The sequence below is a fragment of the Equus przewalskii genome, chromosome 16 (genome assembly GCF_037783145.1).
Source record: "Equus przewalskii isolate Varuska chromosome 16, EquPr2, whole genome shotgun sequence".
NCBI lineage: Eukaryota > Metazoa > Chordata > Mammalia > Perissodactyla > Equidae > Equus > Equus przewalskii.
In genome coordinates this window covers 26517804-26536601 of record NC_091846.1, presented here as the reverse complement: position 1 = coordinate 26536601, position 18798 = coordinate 26517804, and the positions used below count along the sequence as shown (strand labels likewise).

At 38.5% G+C, this 18798-nt stretch overlaps 2 protein-coding genes across 9 annotated transcripts in view; one reads left to right on the top strand and one right to left on the bottom strand.

The window, feature by feature from the left end:
* The window catches only part of CCDC122 (coiled-coil domain containing 122), a 33462-nt gene extending 28859 nt beyond the window's left edge, over nucleotides 1-4603 (bottom strand). Inside the window, exon 1 of one of the 2 annotated variants that reach the window (XM_008537912.2) lies at nucleotides 4463-4603. The gene's annotated coding sequence lies outside the window, so the exon portion shown is untranslated. Of the gene's footprint in view, nucleotides 1-3963; nucleotides 4102-4462 lie in introns of those variants that run through there. The other variant, XM_070578340.1, reaches the window with a different exon arrangement.
* LACC1 (laccase domain containing 1) lies at nucleotides 4312-18381 on the top strand. Of its 7 annotated transcripts, none has more exons than XM_008537929.2 (7): nucleotides 4312-4525; nucleotides 6016-6635; nucleotides 7284-7462; nucleotides 8206-8371; nucleotides 11503-11728; nucleotides 12839-12999; nucleotides 14238-18381. In XM_008537929.2, exons 2-6 carry the CDS (start codon nucleotides 6074-6076, stop codon nucleotides 12996-12998), a joined length of 1293 nt encoding a protein of 430 aa, XP_008536151.1. In that variant the 5' UTR covers nucleotides 4312-4525; nucleotides 6016-6073; the 3' UTR covers nucleotide 12999; nucleotides 14238-18381. The 7 variants fall into 7 exon arrangements, with proteins under 7 accessions (XP_008536151.1, XP_070434439.1, XP_070434437.1 ...); XM_070578338.1 differs by having other exon boundaries at nucleotides 4392-4525; nucleotides 12839-12963; nucleotides 14238-17372; XM_070578336.1 differs by lacking the exon at nucleotides 4312-4525 and adding an exon at nucleotides 4989-5122.
* The last annotated feature ends 417 nt before the right edge of the window (nucleotides 18382-18798 follow it).

Genomic DNA, 18798 nt, shown 5'->3' with positions numbered 1-18798 from the left:
ATTAAGAGGAGGCAATTGTATATGTTCACCCGTGTCACATAAGTACCCTTTTTCATTCTGAATGGAAAGAGCTGCTGTGTGTGGACCTGCTAGGTGGTCAAAGTAGTTAAGTTTATACTTTCATTTTACCCTCTTTAAAATAGATATTTTATCAGAAAACAAGGAAAGAAAAATTATGTACATACTTCTCACATAAAGGTGAAATTGTTTTTGCTTTTTAAGTGGGAGAGGGAGTTTAAAACTGATGTTCGACTGAGGAAGCTAAAAAATTAACCTGAGAGAAGATGAGATAAAAGGATTTCCTGGAATCAAGCAAATTTTGAATTATGGTCTATATTTGTCATTAACATGATGGAATCAGATCTGGGTGGTTCAATTCCAACAAATAAAATAAAGATAATAATGGGAAAAATATGACATACTGCACAAATGAGTAAGAATCAATAATACATACTTCAGGTAAAAAAGACTATAAGTCTTTTCAACCACATGTTTTCCAGAGAAGTTATAACATCATCAGAGTCATCCAAAAGGATTTAATTAATTGAATCATTAAAAATTTATTTCATACCTACTATATATCAGTGTCTTAGGATCTGCTAAGACTAGGGATTATTCTCTTCTCTGACTAAGCAACAAGATTAAAGTTTCAGGATACTGAAAACAGAAAGAAGCCAGAGGATTTGTACTGTTCCTTTACTTCCTATCAAAGACAACATAGGCAACATTCATGCATTACTCACCTTGCTTCTAGCTTTCTACCAAAGGTGGGATTTCTCTGAATGTACCAATAGTACTGGACTACCAAAATATCTCATTTTGGGGTGCAGACATACAAAGATTGGTCTAAAGCTCAAATCCAAGCTTTAAGGGATGCCTAGGCAACTGTTTCAAACAGAAATGATAGGCCTTCTGCAAAGTCTATTTATCACCTACCTGCTTATCTCACTCAGGAAAGCAAACGGCAAGGTCTTTTTTTGCTCTATATACAAGTAAGTATGATTTCTAAACCAAGAGGAGCTTGTAGTGGGTTGAATGACAGCCCCTGCCAAAATACATCCATATAATAACCCCAGAATCTGTGAATGTGATCTTATTTGGAAACATGGTTTTTGAGGATATAATTAAGAATCTCCAGATGAGATCATCCTGCATTTAGGGTGTGCCACGTGAGAGACTGAATATGCAAAAAACAGTGGCCAGATCATATACAAATATAGAACTCTGACCTACAACCTGCAGCAACCAACCCAGGAAATCAACTTGTTATCTACAGTAATCAGTGCAGGAAACCATCCTGCTATCTGTAAATTAGACTTGTAGGACATCAGACCACTATTGCTAATAACAGTTCAGGAAACCAAACCATAACTCCTGTAACAATTGGCCCCAAACGTCCAGTGCTTGATTGATAACTGACAGTGTCCCTAATTTTTGTCTCCACTTCCAACTTGCGACCAACCAGAGAAGCCAAATATTCATCTTTAATGAATTGCACAGGATGCCCTGCTTGTAATTAGCCCACCTACAGCTTCCCCACGCCAATAGCCTCTAATCAGGGTACACCTGAAGACTTCCCTTTTTCCACTATAAAGCTTTCCCACTCCTCTGCCTGCCTTCAAGTCTCTGCCAAAATAAAAGTGATGGTGGCTGACTCCCTTGCTATAACAAGCTCTGAATAAATCACCTTTGCTTGTTCTCATATGGTTGGCCTTTCCTTATTTCCACACAGGTATCTTTATATCAGACAGGTAGAGGGACATTTGAGATAGAGACATACACTAAGAGACTGTATGAGGTTGGAAACACACAGTCTCACGTGAAGAAACACTTGGAGCCACTCAAAGTTGGAAGAGGCAAGGAAAACGAGATGCTTTGAAGGGAGCATGGTCCTGACAACACCTTGATTTGAGACTTCTACCTCAGTAACTGTGAGAGAATACATTCTTCTTGTTTTAAGCCATCTAGTTTGTGGTAATTTGTTATGGCAGCCTTAGGAAACTAACGCAAGCTTTTAACAAGGAAATTTACATGTTATATGGCCTTTTCTGGAAGGACCAATAAACCTGAGTGTAAATGGCCTAAAAACAACTGTTCACAGTTTTTAAAAGTTCTACTTATTCTCATGAGAAGAAAGATTTACATGGTGATGTAAGAAAGGGCATTTCTCCAATGGTTTCCTTTAATAGCCAGGCACTATCTTTGCCCTCAAAATGCTCTAAGTCCCTATGAGGGAGACAGACACATAGTCAAATAATGAAAATGTAGAGGTACAGTAGATGCTCTCTTAGTCTACCTACACTTGACCTCTAACCAATTAACTCATTCTGTTTCCCTTGTAAATCATAATCTGCTAATTCCCCTATCACGCTGAATGCTCATGCTGAACGCTTGTGGTTAGGAAGCTACTCTCCAGTGAGTCTGCCCACTTCTCCTCCTATCAGTTGAATTGTACAATCTGACAATGAGTTACTTGTGTTTCTTCTGAAACCTGTTTTTGCCAGTTGTACTTGTTATTCTGCTTTCATAATTAATTCAATATTATGTAAACCAATGAAATAGTGTGGAAATAAAGTTTGTTGTTTCTTTAAAATCTGTTTAATATTTTGGAAAGACCCAATAAAGGTAAGTTGTTTGAATGTGTGAGATAACTATAAAAGATTATTAAGAAGAAATCTGCACTCAGCTTCGCAAGTGCCTGTAAGTTACCTTCCTCTTAAAGGAACGAAATCTTGGGAAATCTTAGCTAATGGTCTCGAGGTAGAGTTTATGCAAGAGATGCAACGCAGAACTCTCGGCAGCAGACCACATGCAAGGAAAAGGCCTTGGACTTTCTCAATAGATTGCCAAATGAGCATAGAATTGTTATACGTCAAAACAAAATGTTTAAGGTATTTATGTTATACTTTTTCATGACTTTGATTTCTTTTTAAAAGAGCTTTACATAGAGATAATTTATATACCATCAAGTTCATCCTTATAAAGTGTACAATTCAATGTTTAATTGACTTTTTCAATTTATTGCTTGGTTATGGGTCCAGACTGCATCTATGAGAGGGCTGCTTCTATACGAACAAAATGCTAAAGAAGCAATTAATTCTGCTTGGTGAAGGGATGGGGATTCAAGGAAGGTTATATTTGAGCTTGAAAGATCTTGAACAAGCAGCAGTTAAATAAGCATATAAAGAGAAGAGTCTTCTAAGTAGAAGGACTAGTGTATGTAAAGGATGAGACCATGTGGCCCAACCAAGGAACAGCCTTTAATTTGAGTGGCTTGGGAACAGAGTAGTTGTCTTTTCAAATCTGATTATGCATCTGAATCATCTGTAGAGATTAAAACAAAACAAAACAGCAAAGCCAAACATGCCCGGACTCGACTCCCAGAGATTCTGATTCAAATGCATATCTGGAGTGGGGTTCTTGGATCTCTTTTTTTTTAAGTTCTGCTTATAGTTCTGATGTGCAGACAGGATTGAGAACCACTGGAGTGGGGTGAATGGGGATGAGGTAAGAGAGCATTAGGAGAGGAGGCTAGATAGTTTAGGACCAGATGGTGAAAGGAAATGGTATGTAACTACAATGACAAATTCTCTCTTCCCTGACAGCTTCCCTATTTTGAAATATTTCTTTTTAAATTTTTTACTGCCACTACTGTTGCATGAAAGAAAATGAATTCCCACTACTGTCTATAAAAACAGAGATAAATGTTTTAAACCAGCTTTGTAACTAAAAGACCTCTCTTTTTCTTAAGGGAAAATTTAACATAAAACAAGCTCAGTGCAGAGAGTGCCCCTTCTGATCAGGTGTACCATCTACCACTCAAGGGCCTTAACAAATGGCCAGCAAAAATAATGCCAATGCAAATTTTGACAAAAACATCTGCAAGGGACACTGAACAGTGGGTTCCTATTCTGGGTTGGTGAGCCCGCTATTTAGTCAAACAGAACAGCAGCACTTGCCCACCTCCAACTGCTCTTCTGAATTCTCAGGTACCCGAGAGTCTCTCTTTCAGGTAAAGGTTCTTCAGTACTTATCATCTGAGCACAATCAAGATAAGAGGATGTCCCCTTCCATCATAACCAGTTCCACAGGAAGCACCCTTTCTCCTACTCTTTGAAGGCTGGATACACTTTCCCTTTACCATAGCATCTGCCTTCCACATAGTAGTTGTTCAATATCTTTAAATAAATGAACGTTGTACTCTTCGAGAACAGAGAAAGGATGCTAATTGGCACCTCTGTCACAATGCTAAGGGTTAGTGCCTTCTGCTGGTGGCACATATTTTTAAAAGGGCACACAAGACGTCTGTTTGTCCCGTACAAGTGAAGGAGCTGTAAAGAGTGTTGGTCCAGTCAGCAAGTAAGGCAGAATCAGCAAAAAGGCAAAGGGAGGTTCAACCGACTTGTTTCTGGGAACGCACAAACAGGTTAACCCTCCTCCCCCCGCCAAGGAGGCCCATTACTTGAACTTTGGATGGACAAACTGCCAAGCGCTGAGGGAAGGAGGTCCTCAGGCCTGGGCTCTGGTGAGTAAACCAGGTTCCCGACCACACTGGGGGGCAGCGATCCGTCCCGAGCGGCTGCAGAGGGGCCTGGGGCAAAGGGCCTCCGCTCGCAGAAGAGCCTGCTTCCTTCCCGAGGTCGCTCCCCGCGCGCAGACCCGCCTGGCTCGGAGGCCCCGTCCGCAGCCCGGGTTCCGGTTCCTCTTCCCTCCGCGGGGCCCCGGCTGCGTGAGCCGCGGCCTCCTGACCCGGAACTGCTGCGGCCCCGCGGGCGCGGGCTGTCGCGCTCGGCTCCGTCCGGCGTCGCCCCTCCGAACGCGCCCTGCGGCGTACGGGCGCGAGCCGGGGGCCATTGCCGGGGCCGATGCCGGGGCGGGGGCCCGGCGGCCCCGGAGAAGCGGCAGAGGTGGCTGAGGCGGGGCGCGCGTCGCCCCCGCCGCCCACAGAGCCGCGGGGACCGGGCTTTGGACTCCGGGTGGCACGCGCGCGGCGCCCCGGTTTCGCTCGGGCCCCGAGCGGCCGCCGACGGGCTGTGCCGCCGAAGGTGCCGGGGGAGGAGGAGGACGGCGAAGCTGCTGCGGGGCGCGGCCGTCGGGCGGACGGGCGCACAGGGGCGAGGAGGCGAGCACGGGACGGAGCACGGGACCCGGCGGTGACATAGGCGCTTGGTGGAATTTCACAGAGCAGAGGGAAGGGGGGCGGTCACCCCCTCGCTTCCCTTAATGTTTTTCAAAACCGGCGAAGTGAATTTCAGCGGGAGCCTCGCACGGTAGGGAGGGGAGGTTAGGAGAGGCGGCGGGAGAAAACCGTCCGGGGCAAAGGGGTCACCAAAGCGGGTCCCCAGTGAGAGACCTGGGATGCGAGGGCAGGGGCTGAAGGTGAAAAATGTGCGTGGGGGGGGGGTGCTTTGGAGGTAGGGCGGGGAATGAGCCAGAAAGCAGGTAGAGAGCACGCCTGATGCAAATCGCGGCCGCCTTTGTGCTCATTGCCATCCCTGGAGTGCTAAGTCCTAACGGGAGTTGATCGGTCATCTCGGCTTTTATCTCCTTAAAAATGTGATTTTTAGGTGCAGCTCGGTTTAACCTATTGAATGTAAGACCTCGGTATTTCAAATAAAGGGATGTGACCTAACATGCCAGTCATGTCAGGATTAATGATATTATCACATAAGTTGACACCCTGTCATTAATAAACGAGACTTTGTCCAAGTCAGCAAGTAACTCCCTATTTAAAATTTCCTATGTGAAAAACAGAACAAAAACAGGAACTGTTGTTTTGCTGGAAAGATGGACAGATACTTTCAGAAAATGAATTAAAAGTTGGCTTTGCTTTAATTTGTCGTGGTACTCTTCTGACAAATACTGGGCCAGCTTTTCCGGGAGGGGCCTACATTTACTATTGTGGTTACATCTTTTGATTAAAGGAATTTTTTTTTCCAGCCACAAATTTCTGTTGTAACTATAAGAAGATTGATACAATTTTGCATTCTTACTTATGCCAGTTTTTCTTTACAGGTGATTTTGTTTTTGGCACAAGAGTCTTCTTTGAAGAACTTTGTACAGGTATTGAAAGATGGCAGAGGCAGTGTTGATTGATCTCTCTGGTTTGAAATTGAACTCTCAGAAGAACTATCATCAGCCATTACTGAAGACATTGAGTGCTATTCGATACCACCACGCTGCCAAGGCTAAGTTCCTTTGCATAATGTGTTGCAGTAACATCAGCTGTGAAAAGGATGGTGCCCATGATACTTGTGAATTAGAAACAAGCAATGGATTATCAACTCTCTTGAGAGAATTTGAGACTGTTAGCAATCCCAGCATGGCTGCCTGTTTGTATACCATTAAACAAAAAATTGATGAAAAAAATCTGAGCAGCGTTAAGGTCTTTGTACCCGTGCACCGGAAGACATTAATGAAGGCTTTTATTGATCAACTCTTTACTGATGTTTACAATTTTGAGTTTGAAGATTTACAGGTGACTTTGAGGGGAGATCTTTTGAAACAGTCCACTGAAATAAACATGATCACAGCTCAAGAACTAGAAGCAATCCAGAATGAAATAGAAACATATTTGAGAAGTCTGCCGGCTCTGAAAGGAGAATTAGCCATTATCACATCTCCTTTGATCTCAGGTATGCTAAACACTATCTGTTGTTTTTACTGTGTATATGAAAAACCAGTCTTTCTTTGGAGGTTGTTCCTTTCTTTTTTTCCTTCTTTTGTAGACTGTTGTGGGCTTATGTGCTCGTTAGCATCAGTTGCAACAAGGGAGTGTCATGGAGGGCCTTGTACTGTCAGGGATGTCAAGGGATTGCCCCTTCAAAGCCATCCCACACAAATAAGTGTCCTTTATGCAAATTAAGCTTTAAGACAAATCCCACAGCCGTCCTTTAAAATGAGACTGGGAACTCTAAGAATCTTCTGTTTAGAAATTCTGCAACCTTGATTCCTTGGCACCATCACGAAAGAGTGAAATTTAAGACAGTCAATCTTACTTCTTGGTTAAAGGATATTTACTGTGAGCTCTATGCTGTTTGGTATAACAAAGACAAGTGGACAGAAGGTACTCTTTGAGAGCAATAATCCCCTAGGGAAGGTAAACAAACACAAAGCGGTATGTAATAACACATAGAGGTACAAAGTGCTGTAGAAATTAGATGCTAGATAAACAAGTGCAGGTCGAGATGATCGGGGAAAGTCTTGTGAGAGACTGGGTTTGTGGGTCTTTATAGTCTTTTGTACAGTATGTTTTTAATCTTCACTACTTATCTCTTTCACAGACATTTTCATACATGGATTTACTACAAGAACAGGTGGGATATCTTACATACCAACTCTTAGCTCATTCAATCTCTTCAGTAGTTCCAAACGGAGAGATCCCAAGGCCGTTGTTCGAGAAAATCTGCGGAGGTTGGGGAGTGCTGCAGGATTTAATGCAGAGAAATTTTGCCAAATAAAGGTAAAATTTTGTTTCATTTTTTTGGAAGATCTATATTCTCAACTCTGCTAATGGCTACGTGGACTTTAATCAGGTTATTTAACTTTTGCATCTGGTGTTTTATGTAAAATTTTAGGATAATGCTTTGGTTGTTTTTCTTAGCTGTATACACCACAGTGTAAAGATCAGTTCTATGACATATATATTTCACCTGGAGCTCCTCACATCTAAGAGTACGGTTAATTCTCAGAGTATAGTACCACTGCCCCTTTTGATTTAGAAGGAAGGATCCTGAATGGTGGGAAAGAAAGGCCATTATTTTCTAAATGAAGGAGGAACTAGGGTCACAATTGATGAGATAATGCTTTGTTTCTTACAGAATTCTAGCTTTACTTGAGTCTAGAAAAGTAAAAATTCATTGACTTGGTAATTCATTTAACTTCTTTCAGTAAAGTAGTACTTTGTGGAAAGTGCTCCAAGTAGAGATTTGCCCATCTCTAGTGGGAGGTGTCCCTGATGGACGAACTATGTTGAATTTTAAATGTAAAGTCTGCTTCCCTTTGAATAAAAATATGCAGATAATACAATTCCAAAAGTTAAATAAGTAAATTTATTTTACCATGTATAGAAGTGATATATTTAATGAATGCTAGTAATCTTAAACTGTTTCTCTAATTTTGTACAAAATGAGTACTTTGAGAAAAGCTTATGGTATGAGAAATTCTACTTTCAAAACATTTTTTATCACACATTTTTGGTATTAGACGGATCATGCCAATGACATCTGGATTATGGGAAGGAAGGAGCCTGAATCTTATGATGGAATCACCACAAATCAGAGAGGAGTCACAATAGCGGCTCTTGGCGCTGACTGTATACCGATAGTTTTTGCAGACCCCATCAAAAAAGCGTGTGGGGTTGCTCACTCTGGTAAGAGGACTTAATTAAACGTTTAGGATTTTACCAATTTTGTAGTAGAGGAAAAGTTATATTTCTTTCTGGTGGGCGTAACAGGCAAGCAGTTAATTACTTGCTTCACATGGTGATAAGTGTAAAAATAGGAGTAGAGCTAATGTAGTCTTATTATAGGAGCAGATAAAAGGAGTACCTAAGTGAACTTATATGAATCAGAGTAGAATTCTCAAAGGAAGTGGTACCTAGGCTGATTCCTGAGGAATTTGTAGGATTTGGCTAAGCGCCAGTGTTTCTCAGCAGGGCTGGTATTAACATTTTTGGCGAGATAATCTTACATTGTAGACTAAATTTGCTTGGCTTTCGAAATTTTTAATGCCAGTAGCACCCCAAGTTGTTGTAATAACCAAAAAAAAAAAAAAAAGCTTCGTGCTTTTGGAAACACTTCCCAGCAGGGCTGGCCCAGTGGCAGCATAGTGGTTAGGTTTGCACATTCCACTTCTGCAGTCCTAGGGTTCATGGGTTGGAATCCGAGGCACAGACCTAAATACTGCTCATCAAACCATGCTGTGGCAGCATCCTGCATACAAAATGGAGAAAGACTGGCACAGATGTTAGCTCAGGGACAATCTTCCTCAAGCAAAAAGAGGAAGATTGGCAACAGATGTTAGCTCAGGGCCAATTGTCTTCACAAGAAAATACAAAGCCAAACCAAACAAACAAAAAACACCCCCCAGGGAGCCATACTGCCTCTTCTTGAGGCAATAGGGAATAAGAACGTTAGGCATGTTGCAGAAAGGTGTTTATGAAGATGCTGCAGCACGTGTAAATGTATTGAGGTGAGAAAAAGCAAGATATGTTTGGAAGACTGCGTTTAGTTTAATATGCTGTAGTCTAATGTCTTTATTCTCTAAAAATAAGAACAAAGCATTTTTAGATGCTGTGTTATGTTAAGGTTATGGAATTTGTTTTCTGGAGATATTTTAAAATAGTGTTTAGATTATCCAGCAGTTACAATTCTATGTGAAATGAGGGATGACCTTTTGGATTTCCTTCTCCTTGTAAATCTATGACTACTTTGCTTTTTTGTACTATAAATAAATTAAAAAGTGTTGTGTTTTTTATCTTGACCTAGCTAAAGTAATGGAATTGGGTGACTAGAAGTCAGGTTTATTATGTAACATTGTCAAAAGTTATTTAATATTTGACTCTTAGTTCCTGGATATAAAATAGGAATATTATTTGTTACTTCTTAGGTTTTGAAACATTAAGTTTTGAAATATCAAAGATTAAAGCTGTCAAAATGAAACAATCTTGAAAAAGAACAAAGTTAGATGTTCCAGACTTCCTGATTTCAAAACTTATTATAGAACTACAGTAATCAAAAAAGAATCATACTGCCATAAAGACAGACATATGGACCAATGGAATAGAATAGAAAGCCCAGAAGTAAACTTTTGCATGTATGGGCAAATGATTTTTCAGAAGGTACCTAGACTATACAATGGGGAAAGGACACCCTCTTTAACAAATTATGCTAGGAAAACTGGATATTCACATGCAAAAGAATGATATTGGACCCTTATCTTACATCATACATGAAAATTAAACTTGAAATGGATCAAAGACCTAAATGTAAGGGCTAAAACTATAAAACTCATAGAAGGAAACATAAGTGTAAATCCTTGTGATCTTACATTAGGAAACGGTTTCTTAGATATGACACCAAAAGCACAAGCAACAAAAATAAAAAGAGATAAATTGGATTTCATCAAAATGAAAAACTTCTGTGCATCAAAGGACACAGTCAACAAAGTGAAAAGGCAACCCATAGAATGGGAGAAAATATTTGCAATTTGTATATATATCTGATAAGGGGTTAATATTCAGAATATATAAAGCACTCCTACAACTCAACAACAACAAAAAATCCCAAATAACTCAATTTAAAAAATGGGCAAAGGACTTCAACAGATATTTCTCCAAAGATAATATGCAAATGGGCAACAAGCATGTGAAAAGATTCTCAACATCACTAATAATTAGGGAAATACAAGCAAAACCACAAAGAAATATTACCTCACATCCCATTGGGATGGCTAATATTTTTCTAAAAAAGCAAAACAAAATCACAAATGTTGGTGAGGATCTGGAGAAATTGGAACCCTGATGCACTATTGGTAGGAATGTAAGATAGTGCAGCTGCTGTGGAAAACAACATAGTGGTTCCTCAAAAATTTTAAAATTATCATAGAATTTAGAATTACCATATTACACAGCAATTCCTCTTTTGAGTATATATCCAAAAGAATTGAAAGCAGGATCTCGATGAGATATTTGCACACCCATGCTCATAGCAGAATTATTCTCAAAAGCTAAGACATGGAAGCAACCCAAGTGTCCATGAATGGATGAAAGGATCAGCAAAATGTGGTATATATACACAATGGAATATTAGTCAGCCTTTAAAAGGAAGGAAATCCTGACACATGCTACAACATGAATGAACCTTGAGTATATCATGCTAAGTGAAATAAGCCAAGGGCAAAACGACAAATACTGATTCCACTTATATGAGGTATCTAGAGTAGTCAAATTCATAGAAAAAGTAGAATGGTAGTTGCCAGGGGCTGGGGGAAGGTGGAAAGGAGGAGTTATTGTTTAATAGATATAGTTTCAGTTTTGCAAGATGAAAAAGTTCTAGAGATTGGTTGCACAACAATATGAATATACCTTAACAGTACTCAGATATACACTCAAAAATAGTTAAAATGGTAAATTTTATGTTATATGTTTTTTCCAACAATTTTTAGAAATGTGAAAAACAAGTGAAGGAGAGAGAGAGAAGACTAAGAAGGTGTAATCCCAGTGGAAACTAAAAGCATAGAACATGTTTAAAAGGAAGTGGAAGGGACAGACCTCCAATTAGCTGTACCTTCCGTGTAACATGCTTCTTATAGTATAGCTCAGTTAGAAACTAATATTTCAATTAGTTGATTATCTGGCTTAATTAATTTTGTGATTCATCTACTATTTCTGGACTTTGAAAAAAACATAAACTGACTCTGCCCATTTTCAACTTAGATATAAATTAAGGTGAAATTTTGTTAGGCTTTAACTTTCCCTGTCTCTTTTTCTCTCTTTACCAGGTTGGAAAGGTACTTTGTTAGGTGTTGCTATGGCTACAGTGAATGCTATGATAGCAGAATATGGCTGTAGTTTGGAAGACATTATTGTTGTCCTGGGACCTTCAGTAGGACCTTGCTGTTTTACTCTTCCAAGGGAATCAGCAAAAGCATTTTATAATCTTGATCCCGAATGTGTGCGGCTGTTTGACTCACCACATCCCTATGTTGACATTCGTAAAGCCACCAGGTATGTTTGATTTCATCCTGGAACTGTAAGTTTGGTTATCACTTATTACTTCTAAAATGAAAATTATTTTAGAGAACAATTAGTAACTCCAAGAAAAATTCAGGTGGCAGATATTTAAGTAGCTGACATACACATCTACACAAACTCATTTTAAATGTAAAATCTGTTCTCATTTAAGTTTGAAAAACAGAAATTTTCCAATCTGGTATCTGTTATTGATTTAAAAGTGAAGGAAGAAAGAGTTGGCATGTGGTTTTATGAGATCTACTTAAACTTCATATAGGAAAAGTTGGTCATGTACTTTTATTTTGCAGCCATTCCTCAGTCAAAGCCTCCTAAATTAATAATAAACTATCAGGAAGCTGATATTTTAAAATTCTTCTTCTTCTTTAATTAACTAGAGAAAAATATTTCTTAGCAAAAATATTAGATAATATAAACACATAGTCACTGTCAATTTTTTATGTTCCCTTGTGTTTTTGAATTTATGAAGTTTTGCTATTAATAACTATTAAAAATTATTTGTCATTTCTAAAAAGGAAAATTGATGTCTGATTGAATCATGTTTCTATTCTAGTCAGCCAAGATTCTGCCTCGTTTAGTACATAAGTAGAAAGGATTGAAATTGATTCCTAAGTGTCATTTGTGGAATAAATATTGCTAATTTATGGTCATATTTCATACCATAAAGTGTTTATGGAGAGGCAAGTTTTCTGTGAAAAAGCTGGTCAATAGGAGGAAAGGAAATGGGAGACCCAGATGACTAAAAAGCATGCTACGTCTGAGTCAAATGAATCTTGTCTACAAATACTCTGGTAACTTTAGGAGTTTCTTCTTAAATAAATATTTGATTTTGATTAAACTCTGTACCCAGATCCTGTCTGCTGGACAATAGGAGGTTGTGCAGATTATATATGAACTTAAGTGAAAATGGTAATGCAGTCTACCATTTCCTCACTAGTCCGTATTCTATAATTGAGTAACACTTTGCATTGTTCCAAGCAGATTTTTCCTAGAATTCTTTTCCACCAATATCCATAAATTTTTTTATATTGCTTTGGCTATTGGTAAAATAAACTCTTGCTATCTTTTGAAAATCTTTATCCTAAGGATTCTTCTAGAACGGGGAGGAATTCTTCCACAGAATTTTCAGGACCTGAATCAAGATCTCAACCTCTGTACATCCTGCCATCCTGACAAGTTTTTCTCCCACGTCCGAGATGGCCTTAACTTTGGTACACAGATTGGCTTCATATCAATTAGAGAATGAGGTATAGTAGGTTGTTTCTCTCTGCTCCTGTTTCCCCCTTCCCCTCTCTCCTCCTTCTTCTTTCCTCCTTTCCCTCCCCTCATTTTTAAAAATAATTAATTGTATTTAACTTTTCTCCTTTATTCCTATAGGAAGAATTAATTTTCTACCTTTTAGTGAAGCAATAGTGGTAGAAAAGTTGATTTTCAGTGACATACTCTAATATAAAGTGCAGCCATTCCTTTTCCTAGTTAATGAAGGATAGTCAGGCAGACAAATATTAAAAGTATAAAAATAAAATAATTTATTCTTTAAAAAATCCTGTATGTATGCCATTTATCTCTTGTATGTACTTGGCATCTGTACATTTTCTATCATCCTTATATCTTTTAAAAAATTGTTTTTACTTTTGAGAAGAAATCTTTATGTAAAGATTCTAAATTCTAGAATAATAAGAAATCCTCATATACACAGACTAACTTCGTTTTCATCTAGATTTCCAACTGATTGTCTACAGCAGGAGTTGACCAATTTTCTTTAAAGGGCCAGATAGTAAATATTGTAGGCTTTGTGGGACGTGTGGTCTCTGTCTTAACTAGTCAACTCTGCTATTATAGAGCAAAAGCAGACAGGAACAATACAGAAACGAATGAATGAGTATTGCTGTGTTTCAATAAAACTCTATTTACAAAAAACAGGTCAGGGGCCAGGTTTGGCCTACAGGCTATAGTTTGCTGACACCTGATCTACAGTCATAAAATAAAATTAAGTGTAATTTCATTAAATTACTATTTATTAGAGTTTTTTTGTTTGTTTTGTTTTTTTTTTAAAGATTTTATTTTTTCCTTTTTCTCCCCAAAGCCCCCCAGTACATAGTTGTATATTCTTCGTTGTGGGTCCTTCTAGTTGTGGCATGTGGGACGCTGCCTCAGCGTGGTTTGATGAGCAGTGCCGTGTCCGCGCCCAGGATTCGAACCAACGAAACACTGGGCCGCCTGCAGCGGAGCGCACGAACTTAACCACTCGGCCACGGGGCCAGCCCCATTAGAGTTTTTTTTAAGAATTATACAAAAATATTTCATGACAGTGATTTAGCACTGACCCTTAACATATATCTAATTTTCCTTAAGGTTACTTTGGACTGAATTAATATTTAGCCTTCATAATGTCTTTAACTCTTTAATATACTTAATGATTCTTACCTTGATATTTTAATAGCACTAGTAAGTGTCTCATATTTGATTTTTATGTATTTTACAGATACTTGACTGGATTTTTACCTGTTTTCTGCCTCCTTCCAAACTGACTGCAAGAGAGAAATTTAGCTGTGTGACTTACTTAAAACCAAAAGGATTACAAGGATAATTCATCTTTAGGGTATATTTTCACTATTATCCAAAGCCGAATGATTTTCATTTGATTCTAACAACTGACAAAACAATCAGTATGATGTAGCGTACATGTTATACAGATAAGGATTATTCTTAAAGTTTGTTCTGTTTGTCATATAAACAGGAATAAGTCTGTTCAGTTCAGTATTTATTGAGTAGCCTCTATCTGTTAAGCATTATGTGGACCATAGATGACATCAAAATGAATTAGACTTTTCCCCTGTGAGCCTAATGCGGTGGAGGAGAGAAACACTTCTAACACTTTCATTTTAATAGCAGAAGACTACAGAAGAAGGAAGGATTAATTCTATCTACAAGGCAGGGTAGAGAAGGTATTACAGAGAAAATACCATATCATGTGAAAGATGTACAGGCTTTTGACAAATAAAGAATAGTCATAACAGGTAGAGGAAACACCGGGAACTAGGGCATGAAACTGAAAGTGTTTAACATGTTCTAGAAAGAGAAGGGTGTGGACAGGAGTTACTGGAAAAACAGGTTGGAAATAGATTCGTTAGGGTCCCAAATGCCATGCCAAAGAGTTTGGAGTTTATTTTCCAGGCAAAGAGTAGGCATAAAAAGTTGAGGAGTGGTTTTATTTCCTTGGCGTCTTATTTAACAGGATGGATTTAAATTGTGAAAGACCAAGGCAGAGAGACTAGTTAAGAGGCCATCAGAATACTTTTAAAAAGAAATAATGAGACCTGAATGCAGTGGAAATTAAAATGGAGAAGAGAGCAGATGGATTGGAGACATTTCAGAGATGGAATCAGTAGCTCCTGGTTACTGGATAATGGAGGTGAGAGGTGAGGAAGAGTGGAGAAGTCACTGATGACACCTCAACTTCTGCTTGGCTCACTCCCAAGAGTGGCAACAAAGAGGGACGAGAGAGAAGGACAGTGACTTTGACACACAGACTGAAGTACATCCAGATGGAAATATTTGGTCAACAATTAGAAATATTGACCTGGAACCTAGGAGTGAGCCTGGAAAAAAGACACAGATTTTGAAGCTGGTTATGCAGAAATGATGTCTGAGTCTTGGAGTAGGCTGGATCATCTAGGCAGAAATATAGGGTGAGAAAAAAGGAGGCCCAAGAATGAAATCTCTGTACCTCCATTTGAAGAGCGAGAAGCTAAGCCATTAAAAAAGATTAAGCATAGAAGTAAGAAAAAGAATGGACTACAGCAGTCCCCCCTTATCCAAGGTTTCAGTTACCCATGGTCGACTGTGGTCCAAAAATATTAAATGGAAAATTCCAGAAATAAACAATTGACTGGTTTTAAGTTGCACGCTTTTCTGACTAGCGTGATGAAATCTTGCACCACCCTGCTCCCTCTGGATGTGAATCATCCCTTTGCCCAGCACATCCACGCTGTCTGTGCTACCCGCCTGTTTATCTCTCAGTTAGCCAACTGGGTTATCAGATCTACTCTTGCAATATTGGCTTTGCTGTAGGGTTCGGTGCTATCCTCAACTTCAGGCATCCACTGTGGATCTTGGAACATATACCCCTTGGATAAGGGGAGACGACCATACAGTCGTTTTGAAGAAAGAAGCCACTGTCTATGTGAGAGGTACTCAAAAAGAAATCTTCAGCGATAAAGTAAAATGAGGACTGAGAAGAAACCAATAGATTAACCATGCTGAAGCTATTCTATAGGCGGCAGTGGCAGAGCCAGATTTCAGTGCATTGAGGAAGGGGATGCATAGGTGTCCACTCTTCTTTGACAGCATTTACTAGAGAAAATAAAGCACTGGGGGCTGCATTGTGAAGGAAGGGGTATATGTATTTTTTGGATGAGGAGTTTTAAGTATATTTGTAGGCTGAAGAAAAGAGTCAAGCAGTTTTTCACTTGGAAAAAATGGTGTATATGGTACATATTTCTAATGTGAGTTGTCACATTGCATCTTAAAAAGACTTGTGTCATACATATATTTCTTTCCTGAACATACAGAATAACAGAAAATTACATTTGTTTGGTATTTACAAAGGACTTACTATGTGTTACCTCATTTTACCTTTACAGCTACTCTGAAATACATAAGCCAGGTGTTACCCCTTTTATTCAGATGAGAAAACTGAGCCTCATTGAGGTGGAGGTTAAAATCACATAATTTGTGATAATGGAAGATTTGAACCCACATCTTGTGACACAGAATCTCATTTCAGAGTTTACAGTTAATCAAAGCTATGTAAATTAAATTTTTGCTTTCAACTATATTAATATTAATATTTATTTATACATTCAGTCAAAATTTTGTTGCAGTACTAGGATAGGTTAAAAAAAATACAGTTGCAGCCCTCAAGATGTTTAATATCCAGTGAAATGTGATAGTCAATAACCCAACAGTTTCAATACTGTGATATGTGTTGTAAGGTTGTCACAACCTGGTACCTTGTTTAGTTTAATTCTTCTATGCGACTTATAGCTCAGTGTGAAATTTAAATAAGATACCTCATTTCTGCCAATTCAGAGATGGCATGAGACACAAAGCATAGATAGGACAGCAATTTCAAACACGTTTGTTTAATGATTTCACACTTTGAGAAAGATTGATGATTTTCACTGTGCGTTATTTTGTTTGAGGTTTACAAATTTTCAGAGTATTAGGCAGCCATATTTCACTTTTTGTACCAAAATATTCCAAAACCAAATAAAAACTATGTTTGATTATCTATGATTTTGGATTACCTGTGCCAAAGCGCATAATGAAAAGTCTCCTTGCTGTTTTACTAGTGAAAATATTAAGTCAGTAACTCAGAGACAGAATGACTGGGTTGTGGAATAACCATACCTTATTGCTTCTACAAGATCTCTGTCACTCTTAAGCATTTGTATATTCATTTCTGAGACTTTTGGGGCACAACCACAATTATGATTTTTTAATAAGCTTTGTTTTGTTTTCTATCTAAGAGCTGCTACTAACTGTACGTAGGAAATATTGGTGGTTGTTTTATTAAGAGCAATTATGTTTGTAAATAAAATGAGAGTTCACGACATGCTTTTTTGGGAGGTACTAATTATCAAACTAAAAATTTGTGTAATTGTAATTTTAAATCGTGAAGAATAGCTTAGTAACTAAATATGCTATACTCCAGTGCTTCATGAAACAAATGAAAAAATGATCTTTCCGCTAGGAGGCAGTACAGGTAGCTCTGCTCTGTGTCTTGGTGTGAAGTTGAGCCAATCTAAATATCTGTATTTACTTATACAAAAAAAAGGGAGAGGCGTTTAAAGTGCTCTTACTTTAGATGCAACCTATTGTGATTCAAGTAGAAAAAAGCTTTTGGGAGCCCTCACCTACCTGGATCTCATGTCTAGAGAATCTCCAGTAACTGCTTTTCTGTATAAGTAGATTTTTGGGGGGGGAAATTCAGAGAAGCTTATTCTGTGTCACATAACAAAAACAGAAATAATACCCGTGGATTCAGAAGCTGGAAGATAAAGTGACAGTGACATATGAGTTACATCACTTTATGTCTCAAAGTGGGATTTGATATTTTTTTTTTGCTTGGTTGTCCTAAAGTTATACTTACAGTGTATCCATCCTACTTTTTATGTGAACTCTTAAAGAATGCCGCCAATCTATGGAAGTCTAGCACTTTGAAGAAAGCCCTGCTCAGTTACCTGTGTGTTTGTGTGTGTGCATACAGGGAACTCTGTGTGTGTGTGCGCTAAATGGCAAACAAGAAATACGTATGTCCTCTGTATGATGTACAGCCTCTTTGCCTCAGCTAATGTCGGTTCACACAAGACACATTGGATGCCGTGGGATCATAGATTTCTCTTTATAAAATTCAGGTAAATTTTGCAGTAAAGAATGGGAAGCATGGTCTGTGTGTTTACTGTATGTGTTTATGGGAGCTCTGGTCCAGAGCACGTACGTTTCTGTTGTAGGCAGTGTTTTAAAACTTTACTTGTGATTTCAAAGATGAGGCAGATGCTATAAGTAATGCATTGTTCTGTGCTAGATCATTGCTTAATAAAGGAACAAGAAATCTGCCAGTACTCATTTTTCCAGATTAACACATTTAGTTTGGACTCACGATGATCACGTGTCAATTTTGTGGAGACCAACTTTTCATATTCTCCTCAGATGCATTTTCTTTGTGGCGAAGGAAATGCTTACATCACATTCCCTGTGTCGTGGTGCCAAGTGCCTGAGGTGAACGATGTCCTTTCTGTGTCTGGAGGAGGCTTTTTTGTTTTATTTAATTCTCAGAAGTTGGGTGTCCAGTTACTGTATTTTATGAAAATTAAAATTTCCAGCAGACTCTATAGCTCAAAATACCACATTCCTTTCCAGCAGCAACCACAAAAGAGTACTCTCGTTTCATGAGAAAAGTTTGTAGAAAATAGATTTGTTCATGGTAACAATTGAATTTTGAATTTTTTAATATCTTCCATTTTCTTAATTCTTAGTTT

Coding starts and splice junctions, on each gene's coding strand:
- LACC1 (XM_008537929.2), top strand. CDS start 6,074: ATGGCAGAGGCAGTGTTGATTGATCTCTCTGGTTTGAAATTGAACTCT. Junction 6,636..7,283: donor CACATCTCCTTTGATCTCAG/GTATGCTAAACA, acceptor TCTCTTTCACAG/ACATTTTCATACATGGATTT. Junction 8,372..11,502: donor GTGTGGGGTTGCTCACTCTG/GTAAGAGGACTT, acceptor TCTCTTTACCAG/GTTGGAAAGGTACTTTGTTA.